General features: G+C 37.4%; 1 protein-coding gene across 1 annotated transcript; it reads right to left on the bottom strand.

Moving 5' to 3' along the window:
- Nucleotides 1–363: 363 nt before the first annotated feature.
- Nucleotides 364–23,000, bottom strand: LOC147711483 (uncharacterized). The gene is made up of 3 exons (XM_086919494.1): nucleotides 22,896–23,000; nucleotides 13,593–19,235; nucleotides 364–456 (listed from the first exon to the last, which is right to left on the bottom strand). The coding sequence occupies exons 2-3, from the start codon at nucleotides 19,194–19,196 to the stop codon at nucleotides 364–366; spliced, it is 5,697 nt and encodes a 1,898-aa protein (XP_086775620.1). The 5' UTR covers nucleotides 19,197–19,235; nucleotides 22,896–23,000.

Here is a 23,000-nt window from a genome sequence, read left to right as displayed (position 1 = left end):
TCGAAAGCATTATAACACTTCTTTCCCAAAAAAAAAAAAAAAAAGTTATTTTCAGAACTAACTCTTTCTACCAAAACGTGCTCCAAGAGCATATTATGAGATATTTTTTAGCCGCTCTATTTTAGTGCGAGACCGGGTGCGCGCACCCTCCTATCGCGTACAGGACCTGACACTTGCATGTGAAGTCATGTGACTTCTAAACAACACTTCTAATTGGTTCTTGGTAGTTTCTATTCTGGAATTTACACGCAGCACTCCACCCACTTCCATCACTTTCTTTTCTACTCTCAAGAGACAACAACGTCGAACATCTTCCCGAAGACTTCGGTACAATGGCTATTTATTTATTTATTTATTTGCTTGTTAAGCGCATGAATAAATTCCCGAAGGGATATCTCTGCGCTGGTGCTCGCTTATTAGAGGGTTGCTGCAAGGATTAAAGCTGAGGAAGAGAACCTGAAGAATTTAAAGCATGGTGAACAGGTAGGTTTTCAGTTTCTTCCTGAATAGTTCCAGGCTCCTAATCTGTTTTAGTTCGGTGGGCAAGGAGTTCCAAAGAATTGGCCCTCTATAGGACAGTGCTCGGCCTCCCTGTCTGGCCCTTCTGATCTTTGGGACCTGGAGCAAGAGATGGTTGCTGGACCGAAGTGTGCGGGCAGGGATGTAGGGCAGAAATTTTTCTTTTAGATAGCTGGGGCTAGTGCTAAACAGGCATCTGTGTATGACGTTACAGATTTTAAATTTGATGCGCTGCTTTACGGGTAGCCAATGAAGTTGGTGAAGTAAGGGACTGGACGGCGTTCTGGGAGGGGCGTTGAGGGCCAGTCTGGCCGCCGTATTCTGTACGACCTGAAGTTTATTCAGCTGTGCTTCATTAGCTGAGATGTATAGACCATTGCAGTAATCCATTCTGCTTATAATAAGGGTCTGGATGAGAGTCTTCCTATGGTTAGGGGGTAGAAACGGGAAGGCTCGTCTCAAAAGCCCCACCACATGGAAGCAGGCACCTACCACTTGCGTGGTGTGCTCTTTAAGCAAGAGCGCTTGGTCTAATTTAACACCTAGATTTTTTGCTGTTTGTTTGGGCTTGGGGATGGGGCCAAGTTCCAGAGGCCACCAATCTGGGGACCAGAGAAGAGTGGCCCCTCCAAACAGCATAACCTCCGTTTTGGATACATTGCATTGTAAAAAATTTTGAGCCATCCAATGTGCTACCGCCCTCATCCCGTCGGCAAATGATGATTTAATTGCCGGCGTGAGGGTTTGGAAGGGGAAAAGCAGCTGGGTGTCGTCAGCGTATGATACAGGAGTAAATCCAAAAGATCTTACCAAATTAGCTAAGGGGGCCACGTAAATGTTAAACAGCGTGGGGCTGAGACACGAGCCCTGTGGCACACCCTTAGTTAGCTCTCTTGATGGTGATAAATGGGAGCCCAGTCTGACACCTTGGGTTCGGTCAGAAAGGAAACTGTGCAACCACGATAGAGCTGTTCCTCCTACCCCTACGTTACTCAGTCTTTCGAGAAGGAGAGCATGTGATACCGTGTCAAAGGCAGCGGACAAGTCCAACAGCACTAGAATCACTGATTCCCCCCTGTCCAGTGACATCCTGATGTTGTCGGTCACGGAGAGGAGGGCTGATTCAGTGCTGTGGTTGGGCCTGAAGCCAGATTGAGAGGGGTCCAGGCCCTCCGCTGCCTCGATGTAATTAGACAGGTGGGTATTCACATGCTTCTCTGTGAGTTTACCAAGATAGGGTAGGAGGGAGATGGGCCTGAGGTTAGATAAATCAGACCAGGGCAGAGTGGTATTTTTCCGAATTGGATTTACAACTGCTTGTTTCCACTCAGAAGGCACCCGTCCTTCACCGAGGGATTGATTTATTATGATTTGTAGGAGTGGGCCAAGAAAGGAGTTGAGAGGGGCCATCATTCTTGCGGGTATAAGGTCGTTATGGGAACCAGATTTTATATGGTTAGTTAGAAGGTGGAGATCAGTGTCGGATATAGGGGGAAAGGAGAGTAATGATATTGTTTTATGTTGAGAGGTGATGTTAGCGGAGCTAACAATGGGGTTGGAGCTGCAGATATTGATAGAGGTGTTGTTCACGATTTTATCGTAAATAAGGTTGATTTTATTCTCGAAAAACAGGGATATCTCTTCACAAAGTGGCAGTGAGAAATCATCCGCGCTAATACATGCTGTAGGTTTCACAAAGGATTCGAGAATCTTATATAATTCCTTTGAGGAGTTGCCAGCCTCCGATATCTGCTGGGCCAGGCTAAATTTGCGCGCTGTTTTGATGTTTTTGTAATATTTGGATTGTGCTTTTAAGTAGGCATTCTTATCATCTAGGAGGTGCGACCTCCGCCACTTTTTCTCCAGCCTTCTACACCCTTGCTTCTCACTTCTTAAGGTATCTGTGTACCATTTTTCTTTTTTGTGAGTAGGGAATTGTTTGTGGAGTTTTAGCGGGGCTACTTTGTCTAAGGCTTTCAAAAAAGATTCTTTGAAGCTGGATAGAGTATCTTCTACATTGTTAGTTGCGAAGGATAAGGGATTTTCCCAGACCTTCTGTAGTCCTTCAGCGGTGACTTTATGCCACTGACGCCGCCATATGGGGGGGAGAGTTTTATGGAGTAGTGGTTTAATAGCTATTGGAAGATCAAATTCTAATAAATGATGGTCTGTCCAGTCCAGCTGAGAGGTGACTATGCCGGACAGGGAGGGGTAGTTAGAGAAAAGTAAATCTAGTAAATGTCCCCCTTCATGAGTTGGATCGGAGTTATGGAGTTGGAGCCCTAGAGCGGACATATCAGCAAGTAAGGCTTTAGTTTCACTTAGTTCTGGTTTGTCTATATGTGTGTTGAAGTCGCCGAGAAGAATAAAGTTTTCCTTGGCTCTGATGTAGGAATGCTACCGTTCCGCATTCATCTTCCGAATCTGATGAAAATGAGCGACCACCTTTGACAAGAAAAACGGAGGCCAAGCTATTACCATCAGAAGTAATCAGCACATCTTCCGGTGGACGACCTGTATCTCCATCGAGTGCTAAAATGGACTTGAAACCATGTCTGGCGAAGGTGCACATAAAATGCAACAACTGTGGAGAACTTCTTGTATACGGAGAGCAAAGCTTTACTCTAATTAAACACAAAATTGAGAGTCATAAATGCTCCAAGAAAAGTTAAATTTCTTCACTTTATTTGGATAGTATGACATACTGAAAAATATCGTAGCAACTTTAAGAAATCAAATCCATCAAAACACTTGTTTCCAAAAAAAAAAAAAAAAAAAAAAGTTCTTTTCAGAACTAACTCTTTCCACCAAAACATGCTCGAAGAGCATATTATAAGATGTTTTTTCGCCGCTTTATTTTAGTGCGAGACCGGGTGCGCGCACCCTTCTATCGCGTACAGGACCTGACACTCCCATGTGAAGTCATGTGACTTCTAAACAACACTTCTAATTGGTTCTTGGTAGTTTCTATTCTGGAATTTACACGCAGCACTCCACCCACTACCATCACTTTCTTTTCTACTCTCAAGAGACAACAACGTCGAACATCTTCCCGAAGACTTCGGTACAATGGCTACCGTTCCGCATTCATCTTCCGAATCTGATGAAAATGAGCGACCACCTTTGACAAGAAAAACGGAGGCCACGCTATTACCATCAGAAGTAATCAACACATCTTCCGGTGGACGACCTGTATCTCCATCGAGTGCTGAGATGGACTTGAGACCATATCTGGCGAACGTGCACATGAAATGCACGAACTGTGGAGAACTTCTTGTATACGGAGAGCAAAGCTTTACTCTAATTAAACAAATAATTGAGAGTCATAAATGCTCCAAGAAAAGTTAAATTTCTTCACTTTATTTGGATAGTATGACATACTGAAAAATGTCGTCGCAACTTTAAGAAATCAAAAGCATCATAACACTTGTTTCCAAAAAAAAAAAAAAAAAAGTTCTTTTCAGAACTAACTCTTTGTACCAAAACAAGCTTGAAGAGCATATTAGCTGATATTTTCTCGCCGCTTTCTTATAGTGCGCGACCGGGTGCGCGCACCCACCTATCGCGTCGAGACACGCATGTGCAGTCATGTGACTTTAAAACAACACTTCCAATTGGTTCTTACTAGTTTCTATTCTGCAATTTACACGGAACACTCCACCCACTTCCCTAGAAAACCAGTTTATCGTAAAACTTTTAAAGCCTCCTCTTATGAAATATTCGACATCAATCACATAGCAGAGTACTAAATAGCACCATATACACTCCGTCCCTTAATTATAAGAGACTTATTGCTATGTAAAAGCAACTTTTGTTTTCCAAGATAATGTAAAATGCTGAGCCTATTACATAATTTTATTTCACATATATGTTACTATTCTCCTTCGAGTACTAACACCGTAGAAAATACCACCAATAGCGGTGATATTTTTTACACCGAGAACGGGCGATTTCTATCGCTTACAGCCCTTACAATTATAAAGTTTTATTTCCTAAGTCTCTGATCTCCAACTGTGCAACGTAGGTCCCCTGTGTGTCGTAATAAGGTCCATAAACAAAAACTACAGAGCCAGCATTATAAACATACACAGAACCACAAAACGACAAGAGCCACCATGCTAATATATATCCTTAATATAATAAACCTCTGAGAATAAATACATATTTCCGTGGCAGCCCATAACACAAATGTGGCGTCCTCTGACTCTGCTCCATTACCAAACACCGTAACTCCCCGCCCCCCTCACTTTTCACTAAACTCCGCACTCCACCCCAGCCGAACCCCCTATTACAAACCCCCAACCTACCCTCCCTGCCCAAACCCACCATGAACCTCAAACCGCCCCTAGAAAACTTATAAGACACAGGATTACTAAAACTCAAAGAATACGCAACAGGCACATAATGTAAATAGTACATAAAGGCACATATTTTTTCCAAAATACTATTTAAAAACATGTTCTATTTTTAATAAATCTATCATGCATCTGACCCACTAGAACTGCTTTCAAAACGTGAACTATAAACCTCTACTTTTCATTTTCAAACCATACACTTTCATCTGACCCTCTAGAACTGCTTTCAAAACATGAACTATAAACCTCTACTTTTCATTTTCAAACCATACACTTTCAATTACATTATTTTTTTTCCACAATTCATGTAATGTTACAAACCTTTTCTAAAATACACCAGTCCGTATCATTTATAAGGATTTATTTTCAGTCTTCATCAGTGACACTTTCTTCACATATAATAGAAATCACTATAACTTTTTAAACGACAATGCTAACGCGGTAAAAATAACCCTTCATTTGCTTTCCTTTAAGAATGCACACTATGTACCCCACGCATGCGTTTCTTAATCTTTGTATTTGGCAGCGAATACCGACCTTGAATCGGAAGACATGAACAAGACCGCCATTGTCACATTTAAAACTGAACGTTGCATCTGCTCACACACATATCTTTCACTAAGCTAACATTCACAGAAAACAGCATTGATGTAAAAAAAAATTGACCTTGCTTTACAACTCCCTCAAATCACTCCCTTATTTTTTAACGCATCCTCCAGTTCAAAAAAAGCTACTTTTTTAATAACCACTAAGCAATATATAAGTGACTAGACTCCTAGAAAATGTATCAAGTCATTCTGCTCCTCTCCACTGCATAGCCGGCGACCTAATTCTGTGGAGTTGCTATACAACCAGCGGTGCTGCGCCGTTTCCTGTACCATCTTGGGAAATTCAAAATGGATGTCCCTCCTGCCTTCGCAAACGAGCCGGGCCACTTAGAACTATTTCGACAGAGAATGCTTCTATACTACGGCACCTTACCACTCTCAACTTTGAATACTTCATATCGATTATCATTTCGATATTCGTATTTCACCTGTGTGCAGCCTGTATTTCATTGCCTGAGCTGTGATTTCACGTGGGCCCTGGATTTATGTCTCTGCAATTTGGTACCTCCTGAACCGAATTACAATCACCTCATGAATCCGTTACTTGATCATGAACAGCTTTGTTACAACGAAGGGTTTATGGCCTTTGCAGCGATACAAGGAGTTCTGGGTCATTGGAATATATTCGCAGCGGCGCAAGATTTCCTAACAGAGAGCTACATCGAAAACCCACCGAGCTGCCCTATGATGGGAAAAGACGCCCCAATAATGACAGATCATGAATGCTCCTTTCATCTTCTCAATTGGATGGCTGACATGTTTTCAGATGATAACAATGATTTCATGTTAGAGGCACTTGCTGCATACTTTGCCTACACAATGGACGGTTAACTCTTTCCTAACAGCGAGCTACATCGAAAACCCACCGAGCTGCCCTCTGATGGTAAAAGAGGCTCCGATTATAACAGATCATCAGTACTGCTTTACTCTTTTCCATTGGATAGCTGACATAATTTCAAATGATAAAACTGATTTCCTGTTACAAGCAGAAGCTACCTATTTTGCCTAAACAATGCTTCAATAACTCTCAAACAACCCATTGACGTCCTCATTTCCTTTTGGTTTTCTATATTCTTCACGTTATTTTCCATATTTTCTTTTGAAGAACAGACCTATTTGCTTTACTAACAGTGGACATTATGATTTCGTGTTGTTAGACAGCTGATTCATAAAGTAATGATGTATAACCACTTGCATTTTCATATATCGTTCCTAAACTGAAAGGCCAGTAACCTTCTTCCATTTATTAAAATATAATATACTTCCTTATAAGACTGTACAATGTTTTTTTCCAACTATATTCATTTTTCTTCAACTATAGCGTTTGTATTCCATGTACTACTGACAATACCAATTACTGTGTTTTTTGCAATTTCTGTACTCAGATTACATAATGATTTGCCTTTAAAATAGTACATTTCTAAATAAACATTTCAAATATTCACGGTTTCTCTTTTAATCCATAATCTCAACTGAAATGATTTCATATTGAAAAACTATTCATGGGTTCCACATAACCTTAACTGTAGTCACTGAGAACCTTATTTATGAAGACCTTCCGCCGCCAGTGCCTCATTTTTTAAAATGGGAAAAAGTAACGCACCGGTGGCGCAAGGCCTTCATAAATAAAGTCCTGAATATTTTCTTTTCTCGACCTCACTTACTGATACTAGAACCTGCAAGCCAAATACGGCCCGTGAACTTTTTCTTAGTAGGTCGCGCACCGTAAAGACAGTTATACCACTGTTAACATTTTTTTTTTACTGTTACTAAGCACCGACACAGTTCCGCTTCACTCAGAGTTAATCACTGCTCCCACGCTTCTACAGGCCAGACGCTATGTCGTATTTCTCTCCTTATCACCCTTTCATCTCCACAATAACAAACAGTTGTCCGCCAGCCACCAGAGAACAGACTCAGATGCAGAGGCACCAAAGAGTGAACCCATCACCAACTGCCATCTCCGGCTGTTTCCATGGTTACACCTCATTCTGCACCTTGCTGAAGGCAGAGGTCAAAAGTTCATGTCTCAACGTTCTACAGCAAACTAAGAACACTGTTTTCCCTCCAGAAACACCTGCCAATCCACAACTCTGTTACATGTCTTGTTTTTTCACACCCAATAGTACTTTTCGTTTAACATAAACATTGACCTGTTCACTCTCCACTTGTTACAATCAAACAATCATTTTTATGTTTTTAACCACACCCAGCCTCTTCCTTTTTCTTTATTTAAAATTTCAACTTCTAACTACCATTCCACTTCCAGAACCGATCGGAGGACGACTACAAATCCCTTGAAAATGAAGGTCTGGCTAATAGGACACAGTTATATTCACTGGAGTGAAAAATATGCAGTAAGCAGACGAATTTGCAACCTCAGCTTACCAAATGTACACATAACATGGATTTCCAAAAGAGGATTTAAATGTCACCAATTAATTCCATTGGTGAAAACTTTTATGCATCTCCCAGAACCAGACCTTATAATTGTGCACTGTGGTGGGAACGATCTAGGCACAATCACTGGGGTAGGTCTGGAAATGCTTCTAAAAGACACCTTTCGACAATTGATGACACTTTTTCCTCGATCTGCCTTGGTATATTCCAATATATGCCAAAGACAGAAATGGAATTGGTCCAATCACCATTGTGCACAATTTGAGAAAGCAAGGAGACATGTAAATAAATCTGTTTCTGCGTTCCTCAGAGATTATAGCATGGGTTCTATTTACCACAACAACTTGTGATACCACATGCAAGACGTCTATAGGAGAGACGGTGTTCATTTCACGAATGAGGGAAACAGAATCTTCCTCTGCAACATCAGGCTCTGCATCGGTACTTACTTATAAATGCAGAAAACACTCAATTAACACAAGGGCTCTTTTCAGAGCCACCTTATATCTTAGCACTCAAACTTCTGATTTACCTCCATTTTCACACTCTTGTAAATAGGTGTGCGCGACCGGGTGCGCGCACCCCGTATTTTTTTTCGGAGAAAAATTATATCTTTTCGCGTTTAAGGGCCTTACTGCACACCCCGAGAAAAGCTACGCAGCAAGACAATCTCTACCTTCTCCCCTTTCCATGTTTCAACGCTTTGAAATGAACAATATATTTACTCGCAGTGAAAAAATGGCGGACAAAACTTCCTGATTTCCTTCGAATCGAACGTTAACAGACGTCACGCAGCCATAAAAAATACCGCTCACGCGCAGCCGCTTGGGTGCGCGCACGTGTGCGCGCCTATAGATATATAATTGACTTTAACTTTAATTTTCTCAACAACTACTGAACGGATTTACACCATTCCAAAAAAAGCGTAATCTGCGAACAAGACTTTACAGTTTTGGCAAATTTCTTATAAATTCATTCACCCATTCGAACTGTAGCCGAGTCTAAAGGTCCTATGGAAAATTACATGGAGAAAACACGTTTTGGGACCCCCCTTATATCTCAGCCCCCACTTGACCAATCCCCCCCAAACTTTCAGGGAAGGAGTGCAGCGAACCTAGCCATCTTCTTTGAGAAATTCGCAAAGACTCATCCACCAGGGCCAAAGTTATTCCAAATAGAATGTTGAGGATTTCCTATGGAAAACAATCCTAACTATAACTACCTACTGGCGACCGCCAGTAGGTAATATATATATATATGTATATCTATATATCTATTCACTGAAAAAACCATAGGTTTCACACCAGTTATAGTTAGCTGGAAATTTTACTGATATAAAACCATTGAAATTCCCACGTTATAGTTAGTCGGACTCACTATAACTTGCGCGTGCAATGCACTGCTGATGACATCACATATTACATCACTCATGACATGGTCAGTGACATCACTCATGACACCATCCTTGTGACATAGTGACAGACCTCCTTTCACTATAATGTAACCCTTGAGACACATATTCAAAAATAGAAACTGAAATTTTTTAAAAAATGGAGATACCTATATCAGTTACAACAAGCAATTCAGTAATTCCACTATCTATATACACATCCACTCATTCACCAACAGTTCTATATAGTCACTCATACATATACTCACTCATCATATGAAGTGATACACCTATACATCCTGTTACACACCGACATTCATCCAAAAGTTACTCACACACATATTCACACGTGCAAATAAACTATTGGACATCCATTTATTTGAATATAGAGTTATACACACACTTCCACCTTACTTCTATTTAAAATTACACATATTTATTCTCTTAAACAATCACTTATAGAAACACATACTTATTTAAACAGGAACTCTTACAATCTCTTACTCTCACATATACTCACTTATATACATCAATATTCATATATACTAGATTAAAACATATGTAGTTACTGATAAAGACACTAGTGAGACAGTCATTCACTCACTAACAAACACATATAGACACTCATCCACCCATACAGTCCTGTACATATGTTGTCTTCAAAACACATACAAACAAAGAGTCAGTCACTCATGCATCTATGTGCTAAGTAATACCCCCACCAAACCATATAGACACTCATACTGATACTAATAAAAATATCTAATAACCCATATACATACACATGAGTGGATGTGTATTAGATGGTGGTATTACTGAATTGGTTGTTGTAACTGGTATGGGTATATCCACTTTTTTGAAAATATTAGTTTCTATTTTTGAATATGTGTTTCATGGGTTACATTACACTGAAAGGAGGTCTGTCACTGTGTCACAAGGATGGTGTCATCAGTGATGTCATGAGTGATGTCACTGACCATGTCATGAGTGATGTAATATGTGATGTCATCAGCAGTGCATTGCACGCGCAAGTTATAGTGAGTCCGACTAACTATAACGTGGGAATTTCAATGGTTTTATATCAGTAAAATTTCCAGCTAACTATAACTGGTGTGAAACCTATGGTTTTTTCAGTGAATTTAATAGGTTTTTTAAATGCTAATTCCTAACTATAACTGGTGTGAAACCTATGGTTTTTTCAGTGAATTTCATAGGTTTTTTAAATGCTAATTCCTAACTATAACTGGTGTGAAACCTTTGGTTTTTTCAGTGAATTTCATAGGTTTTTTTAATGCTAATTCCTAACTTTTTATACAGACTCATACCTATGTGTTTTTTAGTGAATTGCTAAAGTATGTTTTTGTAAAAATGAACACTATAATGTATATTGAGATAATATTTTTAATTTAAAATATTTTTTTTTATATTTCGCTTTCGGTGCGCGCACCGGTGCGCGTACCGTCAGCGCACTAACAAAAAAAAAGAAAAAAAAATGAAGGAGGGACTGTGTAATAGATAGTAAGACAGATAAAAAGTGTAAAAGGAAGTAACTGAGAAAAGAAAAATGAATAAGGGAGCAAAAGAAAGAAGAAATAGGAAGAAGACTAAAGCAGAGGTTAAGGGAGATTGTAAATGGATGTTGAAAGTAAAAAGAAGGACAGTTAAGTATGGGAATGTCAGGTAGTGACGGAATCAGAGGAAAAGAATAGCAGTGATTGAGGGAAAGTAAATATCAGTGAATATAAGTAAAAAGGGGTGAAAGAGGGTACATGTAAGTGAATAAGGGTAACACATGGGGAGTAATAGAGACAAACAAGAGAGAGAGTAAAAGAAGGACTGTCACAAAGGGACTAAGTGAACCAGTAAAAAAGGTAAGTGAAGGAGTGTGCATAGGCAGAAGTACTGAAAGAAATTGAATGTGGTCGGAAGTAAACATGGAACAAAAGAATAAGTGAGGGAAGCAAAGTAAGGAAATAGGGGTGCGGTAGGGTGACAGAAAAATAGTGAAAATAAAACAAAAGGTGATAACAAAAAAGATTTTGTAAACACACTTACCATATAATCAATGCAAACTTGTATCTATGAAAGATAAAAGAAAAAACACGTTATAATTTCTTAAAAATATATAATAAAATAGAAACAACAGTTCATGAGGTTTAAAAATCTACAAAAGTTTACTAAGAAATGATGCAATAGTGAAGGATACAAAAACAGAAAGAAAGTAATGTAGAAAGAGAAAAAAAAAGGAAAAAGAAATAGAAAGAGAACAAATTCCTAAAGGTAAATAAGATACTAAAAGAATGTAAGATATCAAATCAAAATCAGTAAAGATAAGAAAATAAAAGAAAAATGAGTGAAAAGGAGAGAAGTCTGATTGAGAAACTATAAATAAAAAAGAGGAATAGAAGATGATTGAGAGTGAGTGAAGTAAAGTAACAGAGTGAAGGGATGAAAGGAATGAAGTTAGTATAGAACGATGGATAAAACAGGAGTGAGAGAGTAAGTACACAGAAAGACAAAAGGAAGAACTAAGTGAACTACAGTACAATGGATGCGAAAGAAAAAAAAAGGAGAAAAAGAAAGAGAGGGTTAGGAAACTAAAGCAGTGGTACTGTGAGAATATGAAAAAGATAAAAAGTGGTGGAAGGAACAGAGGAAATGCAGACAGTTCCTATTAGATTAAGAAGTTGTGAATGAAGTGCACTAAAGAAACAGCGATGAAAAAAGAGTGTAAATTAGTAAAGAGAGGTAAATAAGGGTGAAAAAGAAAATGAGTATAAGACAATGTGAACACAATATAAATTACACAATGCAAACTACACAATAACTTCTACAATATGTTACATTATTTATTTTTGCTGTTCTCAGAATATATTGAATTTCACTTAAATTAGTGAGATCAAAGTCTTCATCATATAACAGCGGGAAAAAAAAAACACAATCTAAAAGATTGTGTTTAAAAAAACCCATTCAAACATACATCTCATATAAGTACACTAATCTTTGATTCACTTACTTTTCCGTGACACCAAATTGCAGATAGTGAAGGTCCTTTTGGTGGAAAAAAGTCTGCTGTGCTCTATAACTTCCATTTCATCGACTTCCTATGAAAAAAGATCTAACAACATCATATGTTACACTTTCCTCACGGCCAATTTGTGTCAGATATATCAGTATTTTTTACTTTGAGATCCACTTAAAGTATCTACATGAGATTGCAGATAGTGAAGGTCCTTTTGGTGAAAAAAAGTCTGCTGTGCTCTATAACTTCGATTTCATCAACTTCTAACAACATCATATCTTACATTTTCCTCACGGCCAATTTGTGTCAGATATATCAGTATTTTTTACTTTGAGATCCACTTAAAGTATCTACATGAGATAAATAATTTCAAATATTAGATTAACTAACTAACTAACTAACTTTTATTAACTATTCCCGTCTTCAAAGGCCAATTCCCTTTACTAAAACTTTGGTTTTAAAAACACTAGATAAGAATTTGTAGAGTCATAAGGCAAACGTTGTTTATAAGTTAAATGAGAATCATTGCAGTAACTCCATCCATTTTCAGATTTTAAGTAGCATGTATAATGTCCTGAGGTGGTCGAAGATCCATCATGATAAATAATAGCTTCAGTTGTAAAGGTCCTTCCAGAAATTGATAACTGAGAAGCCACAAAATTTTTGATAGAAGTTGTCAATTTAGTTCCATCAGGTCTACATCGTTGGAAAGCTAAAATAATATACTGCCCATACCTTTGTATAAATAATGTGGACAGCATTGTACAGTTACATTGGGTACACACCATATTATGATCTGCTGCTTTAACTAGATTTTTAAAAGACACTGATTTACAGTCTGGTAAAGTCAAATATATAAATCTTTCAGTGTCTATTGTAGTAGTACTTGATAAACTACAATTGTGGCAGTCATGCTGCCATTGATAAGAAAGACTGAAAAGATTATCTACATCTACACCTTCATCTTCCAAAACACCAAACATATACATTAAAAATTCCTGACAATCCTGCTGAATGTTCTGTGAAAATTTATCTTGACCAGAACACAAATCTAAAATATTTCGAATTTCTGTTACACTTTCTATTTGTGCTGTAACACTGCTACATTTCTGAAACACAGAATTCAATAAACCACACAATCTTTGATCCCGATTTTCAACAATCTGTTCTTGTAAACTTTTAAGAAAAAAAACAACATTAACCACTACATTAGCATAGCAGTTGACACCAGAACTGTTTTCAAACTGAAATCCAACAACATTTTCTCCACAATTCTTTTTCTTCCTGTTTTCAATTACAGTTTTCTCTACTTTTTGTCTTTTTGCAACTACCTCACTACAATTATCCTCATTTCTTCTTTTTCGGCCTACCACACGTTTTTCAAACAGAGGATATTGAGGCAAATGTGGAGCATACTCTCTTCTTAACCTATTGTATTCTTTAACACAATCTAGATCGGCAGAAATCTTTGTCTCATCACACGCAATCAAGTACAATCCTGATAAAGTTCTGACTCGAGATAATGCCACATATGCCATACCCTCTTTAAACACAGATCTTCCAATGTTCACCAATGCACTATCTACACTTAAACCTTGAGATTTATGAATTGTCACTGCATACGCCAAACAAACAGGAAACTGTTTTCGGCGAACATATAAGTCTTTTACAAGTAAAAATCTAGCAGAACAACGACTTATTTGTTGTACTTGTTCAATGCCATCAAATTTTATTTTTAAAAATTCAATTCCATCTCTATTTCTGTAATTCACAAAATCAACAACATAACCCATTGCTCCATTTACCAGACCGCTTTCAACATTTAAATTCCTTCTCAAAATGATACGACAATTTAAACACACATTCAGAGTCTTTTCAAAACCAGCTGTTTTTGAAATACTTTTCTCCAATGAATGCAATTTAGTTTTCAAATTTTCTGACAAAACAATTGTTGCACCCATATGCTCTATTTTATCTATTGCTTCCAGTTTCACAATCTCTTCATTTTCTAAGTCTAACATTTTTTGATTGAAGATGGAACATTCTTGCAGAGTTGGCATCAAACATATCCCAGATTTCTTCTCAGTCATTTTTTTAAAAATATTCTCTGGAAGAATGTTTTCATTTGCATACAAATTTGAAATTAATCGACTATGCAAAGCTTTTTTCCCTTTCTCAGTCATTTTTCCAATTCTTACATCTTGTAGAATATTTTTATAATCTTCATCCTTGGCCTGTCGCATATTTTGAAGCAGTTCAGCATATTTAAAATTTAGCCATATATTAACATTTCCAATGCTTCCAAGGGACTTCCTGGTATCTTCATGCGTGAGCATTTTAAACACTGGTTGTCCTTTTACTGGAGTCAACTGCAATAGATCTCCAAAAACAATAATGTGTTTTCCTCCAAATAACACATCATAGTCTGTTTTAAGAATTTCTTGCATTCTCAAATGCACAAAAGCAAGCATTAGATTTGAGACCATGCTTACTTCATCTATGATAAGAAGTTTCATTTTCTTCAAGACTCTTGAAACTTCAGAACACGCATCTCCAGATAGCTTGTTGTAATGCAATTTATTATCATGTTCAACTGGCAGCATCAATAAACGATGTAGAGTAATCCCTTTAATGTTATGTGCTGCCAGACCAGTTGGAGCAGTTACAACACAAGACAGTGGTGAATCAGTCCTTTTCTGCAGATAACTTGCAACGGCTTTAATTAGAAAACTTTTTCCTGTCCCCGCTTCTCCACTTACATACAGTCGGACAGGGTCAAATAATATACATGAGCACTCTTTTTTCTCATGTCTGAATCCATGTTCAATCTGCTCTGTGACTTCATCATATATCTTTTTCTGCTCAATGTTTAGTTGCGTTACCAAATCTTCTAAGTTAACTCCATCCTCTTGAGCTTGTTCCATAGCTCTTTCCACCTCATCCATGGCAGTGGCAGCTTCATTTTGGATAATTGGTCCTCCTAGTGGATCCTGGCTCAATGAAGTAGAACTCTGACTATCTTGAGAACTGTTTCTAGCTATCTCTTCAGCAATTGTGGTTTCTTGCTCCATTTCTTCATTCAACATTTGCAGATAATTTAGAAAAATAGGACATTCTATGGTATCCTTAGTTGCATTAAAAGAGTCTTCATAACAGAGAAAATCTCCAAGTAGTTCCTCTTCTGTACGCCATGGCTTAAAGAGTTGCAAAAGAGCTAAATAGTAAAATTCTCTTTTGTCTGGAACTTCACAACTCAATTTTCGATGATTAATCAAATGGCCTTTTTTCTGCTTCACTAGACATCCTTCATAGCCAATGAGTGCATATTTTCCATTATTGATATCTTCTGTGATGTTCCTCTTATAACTGTAGTTTTGAAGAACTTCATACAAACATGTGTTCTCAAGGTGAGTACTTCTATTTGGATAGTATGTATCCAACATATTTGTCTTCAAAATATCTGTACTGTTTGGTTCTTTTTCCGCCAAATATTCAATTTCTTGTACAGATTTCAAAACTCGGTTTCGTGTTGCAGCAAGACCAAGACTCACCCAAATGATTGTTCTTGATTTGGCATAGAGACTTGCTGATGATAACCGATCAGAACATTCATATGCTCCAATTTCTCGATGCGACAACATCTTCAGACTGAAACTGTATAATTTCTTGCTTAGACTCTTTTCATGTGAAATGTCCTCCCACATTTCCTTCAGTTCTGTCTTTTCTTTTTTGGTGATGTAAGATGTCACATATCGAGCCACAGCAATAGAGTTGTCAGCAACGAACTGAATATCCATGTTAGCATTCCACATGGACAAAATCACTGGGTTGTAATCGTTGATGTACTTAGATTCTTCATTTCTTTTCAAATTATATGTGTTTTTGGGAGATTTTCTCGTCACAGTATGTCGTAGAGATGACATCAAATTATTTACTCTTCCTTTAGAAATCACTGGTCGAGGAAATGCAAAACGACATTTCGTGTAGTACTTTTCCTTGTTTTTAAATTTTCGACGACAGTACTTTCCACAACGATGAGATTGAAAACGTAAAACTTGTTGCCTTAAATTGTTTTCTTCAGTAGATTTTGGAACAGCACATGTTGAATACTCTTCAATGAAACTCATCACTGTTTCATCTGAATCTGATCCAAATTTGGGTGCATCTTTAATCCACAACAACATATGTATATGAGGAGCACCTCTCGCTTGATATTCCTTCCTCCAAAAGAAATCCAAAACCTCTCCAAGGGGAGGATTTTTTTTGTTGGTAATAAAAGACATCATAGCTTCAAATCTATGATTAAAATATCTGCAAACATTCACTGGATCTAAAGAACACAGTTCTCCTGGTGTTTTCAATTCTATATTTGGTATGTTTTCATTTGCCTCTCGTAGAAATTGAAGTAAATCGTCCCAGGCATACTCAGCACAGCTAAGAGTGAGGAACCATGTAGGAGTTCCTAAGTTTCTTAGCATACATTTCAATTCTCCATGACGACGAAACCAATACTCGTTGGTTCCACGTTGACATGCCATGAGATTGATTAGCTGAGATTCCAAAATACTGTCTTGCAGATTAACTTTCTCCATAAAGTCCCTTGCACATACATTTTGCAAATGAGGTCCACTTTTTAATATATGATTAACTGCATAAGAAAGCCCAGACAAATCACTTTCAAACAGTAGATGAAATAAATATGGAATGCATTGACGAAACCTTGGATCTTCTGCATATAATCTTAGAGTCCGGTATTCAGCTGCAGGAATTTGAACTGGTCGATCATCATATCGTCCACCACAACCTGTTGGAAATAATTGTGGAAAACAACGAGCTTCCAAACTTTCTTCCCATACACTAATGGGACTTCCTTTTGCTGCCTTCATTTGAAACAAGTCAATTGCATTTCCCATTACTTCTTTGGAATGCAAAGGATGAACAGTATAATGTTCATATATTTCTTCAGTTCTAGACACATCAACTTTTTCAATTTGACCAACTGAAGAATCACTATCTTCTTCTGTAGCTGTTTCCTCTACTCCAACACTTACATGTTTGTAGTACTCATTGTTTTTAACTAAATACAACGTTGCCTTCTTGACTTTTTTAACATCCACTAAATCTTGCCAAATTTTCTTACTCTTTGTTGGAACCCCATTAACTAGAATAACTAAAGGATCTTCTTCTACTCTTTCTACACCAATTGTATTAATATTTTTCTTTACATCTAGAGGCAAATAAACAACTCTTCCCTTTAATCCTCTCAGTAAATCTGATGGAGGCAATTTCCCTGTCTTAGGCTCCATGCGAACAATAGCCTGAAAAGGATGGACACATTGAATCAAAATAGATTCATAAGTATTTAGATCCATCAATTCAGAAGGAATATCTATCAACTGAAGATTATTATAAACTGCTCTTGCAGGCATTCTATTTTCATTTAATTTTTTCAAACAATAAGTGCAAATACGCTGATCCAAACTCAAATCAAAAGAATTCTCCACCAACAAATAACTTACAAAATCCTCCCATTCACTATTATTTTCCAATTCACTTTTTGCATATAAATCAACTAACCTAGTCTGAATTTTATAATGAGTCCGTCGACAACACACACAAGTTACATTAGGCCTCTCACTTGATTTCACCTTAAACTTGATAATTTCCTCATCAAACTTTTCAATACTTGAAATTTGTCCATTATCTTCTGCATTACCATCCATTACTATATCTATTTCTACACTGTCCTCTTTGTTCCCAAAATAACAAAACTCAATTTCTTCACAAATAGTCTTCACATCCACTTCAGATCCATGCAAAAGAGCACTATTTAACTGTTTAAGCTTAAGTGCAGGACTTTTTGCATAATACAACTTCCTCACTAATTTCCTTACGTTATTATGATGCACTGCTAACATCCTAAAATGATGAAAAACACTCCGACAAACTTTTCTAGAAAGACATGCTAGTGAATGCCCTTGCAAACCTGTGCTTTCTCTCACTCTGCAAGGATCTAACTCTTGCAGGATCTTCATTTTTTGTTTGAGACTTTTTTTACTATATGTACGTAAGAAATTTCGAAGCAAATCAATTGATTCCTGTCGCACACTACAAATACTACTGCATTTCCATGTGTACACTGGACCCTTAGTACGTCTCCCTAAAACTTCATCAGCTAAGACCTCTTCTGCATCTCTAGATACAAGTTTCTCTTTTTCCATCACACAACTATCTTTCACCTCATATGCACGACCACTGGTGTCAACTGCATGCACCAAATCATTTTCCTGAAAGTAACTCTCCTCATTAAAAAAAGGCTCAGAACTTGAACTATGCATCCATTCACCAGAAAATACTTCACAAAAATTACTCCGATTAATAATTCTTTTCCATCTACTGTTCGATTTGAAAACATCCATTGCCTTATTAAGTATCCTAATTCTATTGATTATTAAAATAAATAATTTTTTCTTAACTTCAAAAGCCTGATCAACAATCTTTTCTACACTTTTCTTTTTCTTGTAAAAAGCAGCTTTTAGTTTACTTTTCTTTTCATTTTTTAGCAAATTTAAAACTACCCTATTGCGAAACATTCGCCTACGAATGTCCCTAAAAACATTTACCCTTCTATTGCTAACCATTCTCTTCTCTCCTGGTCCAATGGAAACATTTTTTGTGGGCTTCTCTTTCCTTTTTAGATTTGTTGACTTTTTCTGTATATTCACATTAGCAATTTCATTTTTTTTCCTACGACATATGTTGCGAAGAAAAGACTTAATTGGCTTACCAGAAGCTTTTCTGGTGTTTTTTGAAGTAGTTGTTGAAGAGGATTCCATAAACTCTGTTGTTGATGTTCTCCTTTTCCGTATGGTATTTTTGATATTTCTTTGCCTTGAAGGCATTTTTGCTTCCTTTTCAGAAGTTGATTTGAATCTGTTGTTCTGTTAAAAAAACACATGAAAGACCACTATTAGCAAACAACAAAGTAATGTTAAAAAGCAAACAATATAAACAATAAATTGCAACATATTTAAGTTTATACAATAGCAACTCATGGCTTTATTTTTAAAGGCCTTGCGCCACCAGTGCGTCACTTATTACCCATGTTTAAAGTCAAGCATCAGCTGCACATGGCATTCATAAATAAGGGCCAAATGCAAATACCAATCAATTGCACCCAAAAATCGATTTTTCAATAACATGTAAGAAACACTGCGCAAAACCTAAGTACAACCACTCAATATCATCAAACAAAGTCAGGGTCTGATTTATAAAGGCCTTGCGCCACCAGTGCGTCACTTATTACCCATGTTTAAAGTTTTGCATCGGCTGCACATGGCAATCATAAATAAGGGCCAAATACATATACCAATCAATTGCACCCAAAAATCGATTTTTGAATAACATGTAAGAAACACTGTGCAGAACCTATGTACAACCAATCAATATCATCAAACAAAGTCAGGGCCTTATTTATGAAAGCCTTGCGCCACCAGTGTGTCACTTATTACCCATGTTTAAAGTCATGCATCAGTTGCACATGGCAATCATAAATAAGGGCCAAATACATATACCAATCAATTGCACCCAAAAATCGATTTTTCAATAACATGTAAGAAACACGGCGCAGAACCTATGTACAACCAATCAATATCATCAAACAAAGTCAGGGCCTTATTTATGAAAGCCTTGCGCCACCAGTGCGTCACTTATTACCCATGTTTAAAGTCATGCATCAGCTGCACATGGCAATCATAAATAAGGGCCAAATACATATACCAATCAATTGCACCCAAAAATCGATTTTTCAATAACATGTAAGAAACACGGCGCAGAACCTAAGTACAACCACTCAATATCATCAAACAAAGTCAGGGCCTTATTTATGAAAGCCTTGCGCCACCAGTGGGTCACTTATTACCCATGTTTAAAATCATGCATCAGTTGCACATGGCAATCATAAATAAGGGCCAAATACATATACCAATCAATTGCACCCAAAAATCGATTTTTCAATAACATGTAAGAAACACGGCGCTGAACCTAAGTACAACCACTCAATATCATCAAACAAAGTCAGGGCCTTATTTATGAAAGCCTTGCGCCACCAGTGCGTCAATTATTACCCATGTTTAGAGTCATGCATCAGTTGCACATGGCAATCATAAATAAGGGCAAAATACATATACCAATCAATTGCACCCAAAAATCGATTTTTGAATAACATGTAAGGAACACTGCACAGAACCTAAGTACAACCACTCAATATCATCAAACAAAGTCAGGCCTTATTTATGAAAGCCTTGCGCCACCAGTGCGTCACGTATTACCCATGTTTAAAGTCATGCATCAGCTGCACATGGCAATCATAAATTAGGGCAAAATACATATACCAATCAATTGCACCCAAAAATCGATTTTTGAATAACATGTAAGGAACACTGCACAAAACCTAAGTACAACCACTCAATATCATCAAACAAAGTCAGGCCTTATTTATGAAAGCCTTGCGCCACCAGTGCGTCACTTATTACCCATGTTTAAAGTCATGCATCAGTTGCACATGGCAATCATAAATAAGGGCCAAATACATATACCAATCAATTGCACCCAAAAATCGATTTTTGAATAACATGTAAGGAACACTGCACAGAACCTAAGTACAACCACTCAATATCATCAAACAAAGTCAGGCCTTATTTATGAAAGCCTTGCGCCACCAGTGCGTCACGTATTACCCATGTTTAAAGTCATGCATCAGCTGCACATGGCAATCATAAATTAGGGCAAAATACATATACCAATCAATTGCACCCAAAAATCGATTTTTGAATAACATGTAAGGAACACTGCACAGAACCTAAGTACAACCACTCAATATCATCAAACAAAGTCAGGCCTTATTTATGAAAGCCTTGCGCCACCAGTGCGTCACTTATTACCCATGTTTAAAGTCATGCATCAGTTGCACATGGCAATCATAAATAAGGGCCAAATACATATACCAATCAATTGCACCCAAAAATCGATTTTTGAATAACATGTAAGAAACACTGCGCAAAACCTAAGTACAACCACTCAATATCATCAAACAAAGTCAGGGCCTTATTTATGAAAGCCTTGCGCCACCAGTGCGTCACTTATTACCCATGTTTAAAATCATGCATCAGTTTCACATGGCAATCATAAATAAGGGCCAAATACATATACCAATCAATTGCACCCAAAAATCGATTTTTGAATAACATGTAAGGAACACTGCACAGAACCTAAGTACAACCACTCAATATCATCAAACAAAGTCAGGCCTTATTTATGAAAGCCTTGCGCCACCAGTGCGTCACTTATTACCCATGTTTAAAGTCATGCATCAGTTGCACATGGCAATCATAAATAAGGGCCAAATACATATACCAATCAATTGCACCCAAAAATCGATTTTTGAATAACATGTAAGGAACACTGCACAGAACCTATGTACAACCAATCAATATCATCAAACAAAGTCAGAGCCTTATTTATGAAAGCCTTGCGCCACCAGTGCGTCACTTATTACCCATGTTTAAAGTCATGCATCAGCTGCACATGGCAATCATAAATAAGGGCCAAATACATATACCAATCAATTGCACCCAAAAATCGATTTTTGAATAACATGTAAGGAACACTGCACAGAACCTAAGTACAACCACTCAATATCATCAAACAAAGTCAGGCCTTATTTATGAAAGCCTTGCGCCACCAGTGCGTCACTTATTACCCATGTTTAAAGTCATGCATCAGTTGCACATGGCAATCATAAATTAGGGCAAAATACATATACTAATCAATTGCACCCAAAAATCGATTTTTCAATAACATGTAAGAAACACGGCGCAGAACCTAAGTACAACCAATCAATATCATCAAACAAAGTCAGGGCCTTATTTATGAAAGCCTTGCGCCACCAGTGCGTCACTTATTACCCATGTTTAAAATCATGCATCAGTTTCACATGGCAATCATAAATAAGGGCCAAATACATATACCAATCAATTGCACCCAAAAATCGATTTTTGAATAACATGTAAGGAACACTGCACAGAACCTAAGTACAACCACTCAATATCATCAAACAAAGTCAGGGCCTTATTTATGAAAGCCTTGCGCCACCAGTGCGTCACTTATTACCCATGTTTAAAGTCATGCATCAGCTGCACATGGCATTCATAAATAAGGGCCAAATACATATACCAATCAATTGCACCCAAAAATCGATTTTTCAATAACATGTAAGAAACACTGCACAGAACCTAACTACAACCACTCAATATCATCAAACAAAGTCAGGGCCTCATTTATAAAAGCCTGGCGCCACCAGTGCATCACTTATTACCCATGTTTAAAGTCATGCATCAACTGCACATGGCAATCATAAAAAAGGCCAAATAAAAATACCATTCATTTGCACCCAAAATCGATTTTTAAATAACATGTAAAAAACACTGCGCAGGACTTATATACTAACATACAATTTCACTTCTAAAACATAACTATCTGCTTCCAAATATTCTCCATAGAGAAAATAAATCTCTATCTAAATTAAATGAATCATTACTTACCTTTAGAAATGCTTTTGGAGATTGAAAACAGTGTCAGACACACACACCAATTTTTCTTTAGCAGAGGAGAAGGTGTGCTCTCAATACACTGAAACCAAGACTGGC

The sequence above is a fragment of the Lissotriton vulgaris genome, chromosome 5 (assembly GCF_964263255.1).
Source record: "Lissotriton vulgaris chromosome 5, aLisVul1.2, whole genome shotgun sequence".
NCBI classification, from domain to species: domain Eukaryota; kingdom Metazoa; phylum Chordata; class Amphibia; order Caudata; family Salamandridae; genus Lissotriton; species Lissotriton vulgaris.
This window is presented reverse-complemented; position numbering and strand designations above follow the sequence as displayed.

Bases quoted from the DNA above. Each gene is read 5' to 3' on its own strand.
- LOC147711483 (XM_086919494.1), bottom strand. From the start codon at position 19,196: ATGCCTTCAAGGCAAAGAAATATCAAAAATACCATACGGAAAAGGAGA. The intron at 457-13,592 runs GTAATTGAAAAC...TAAATTCTTCAG, and splicing joins GACAAAAAGTAGAGAAAACT to GTTCTCTTCCTCAGCTTTAA.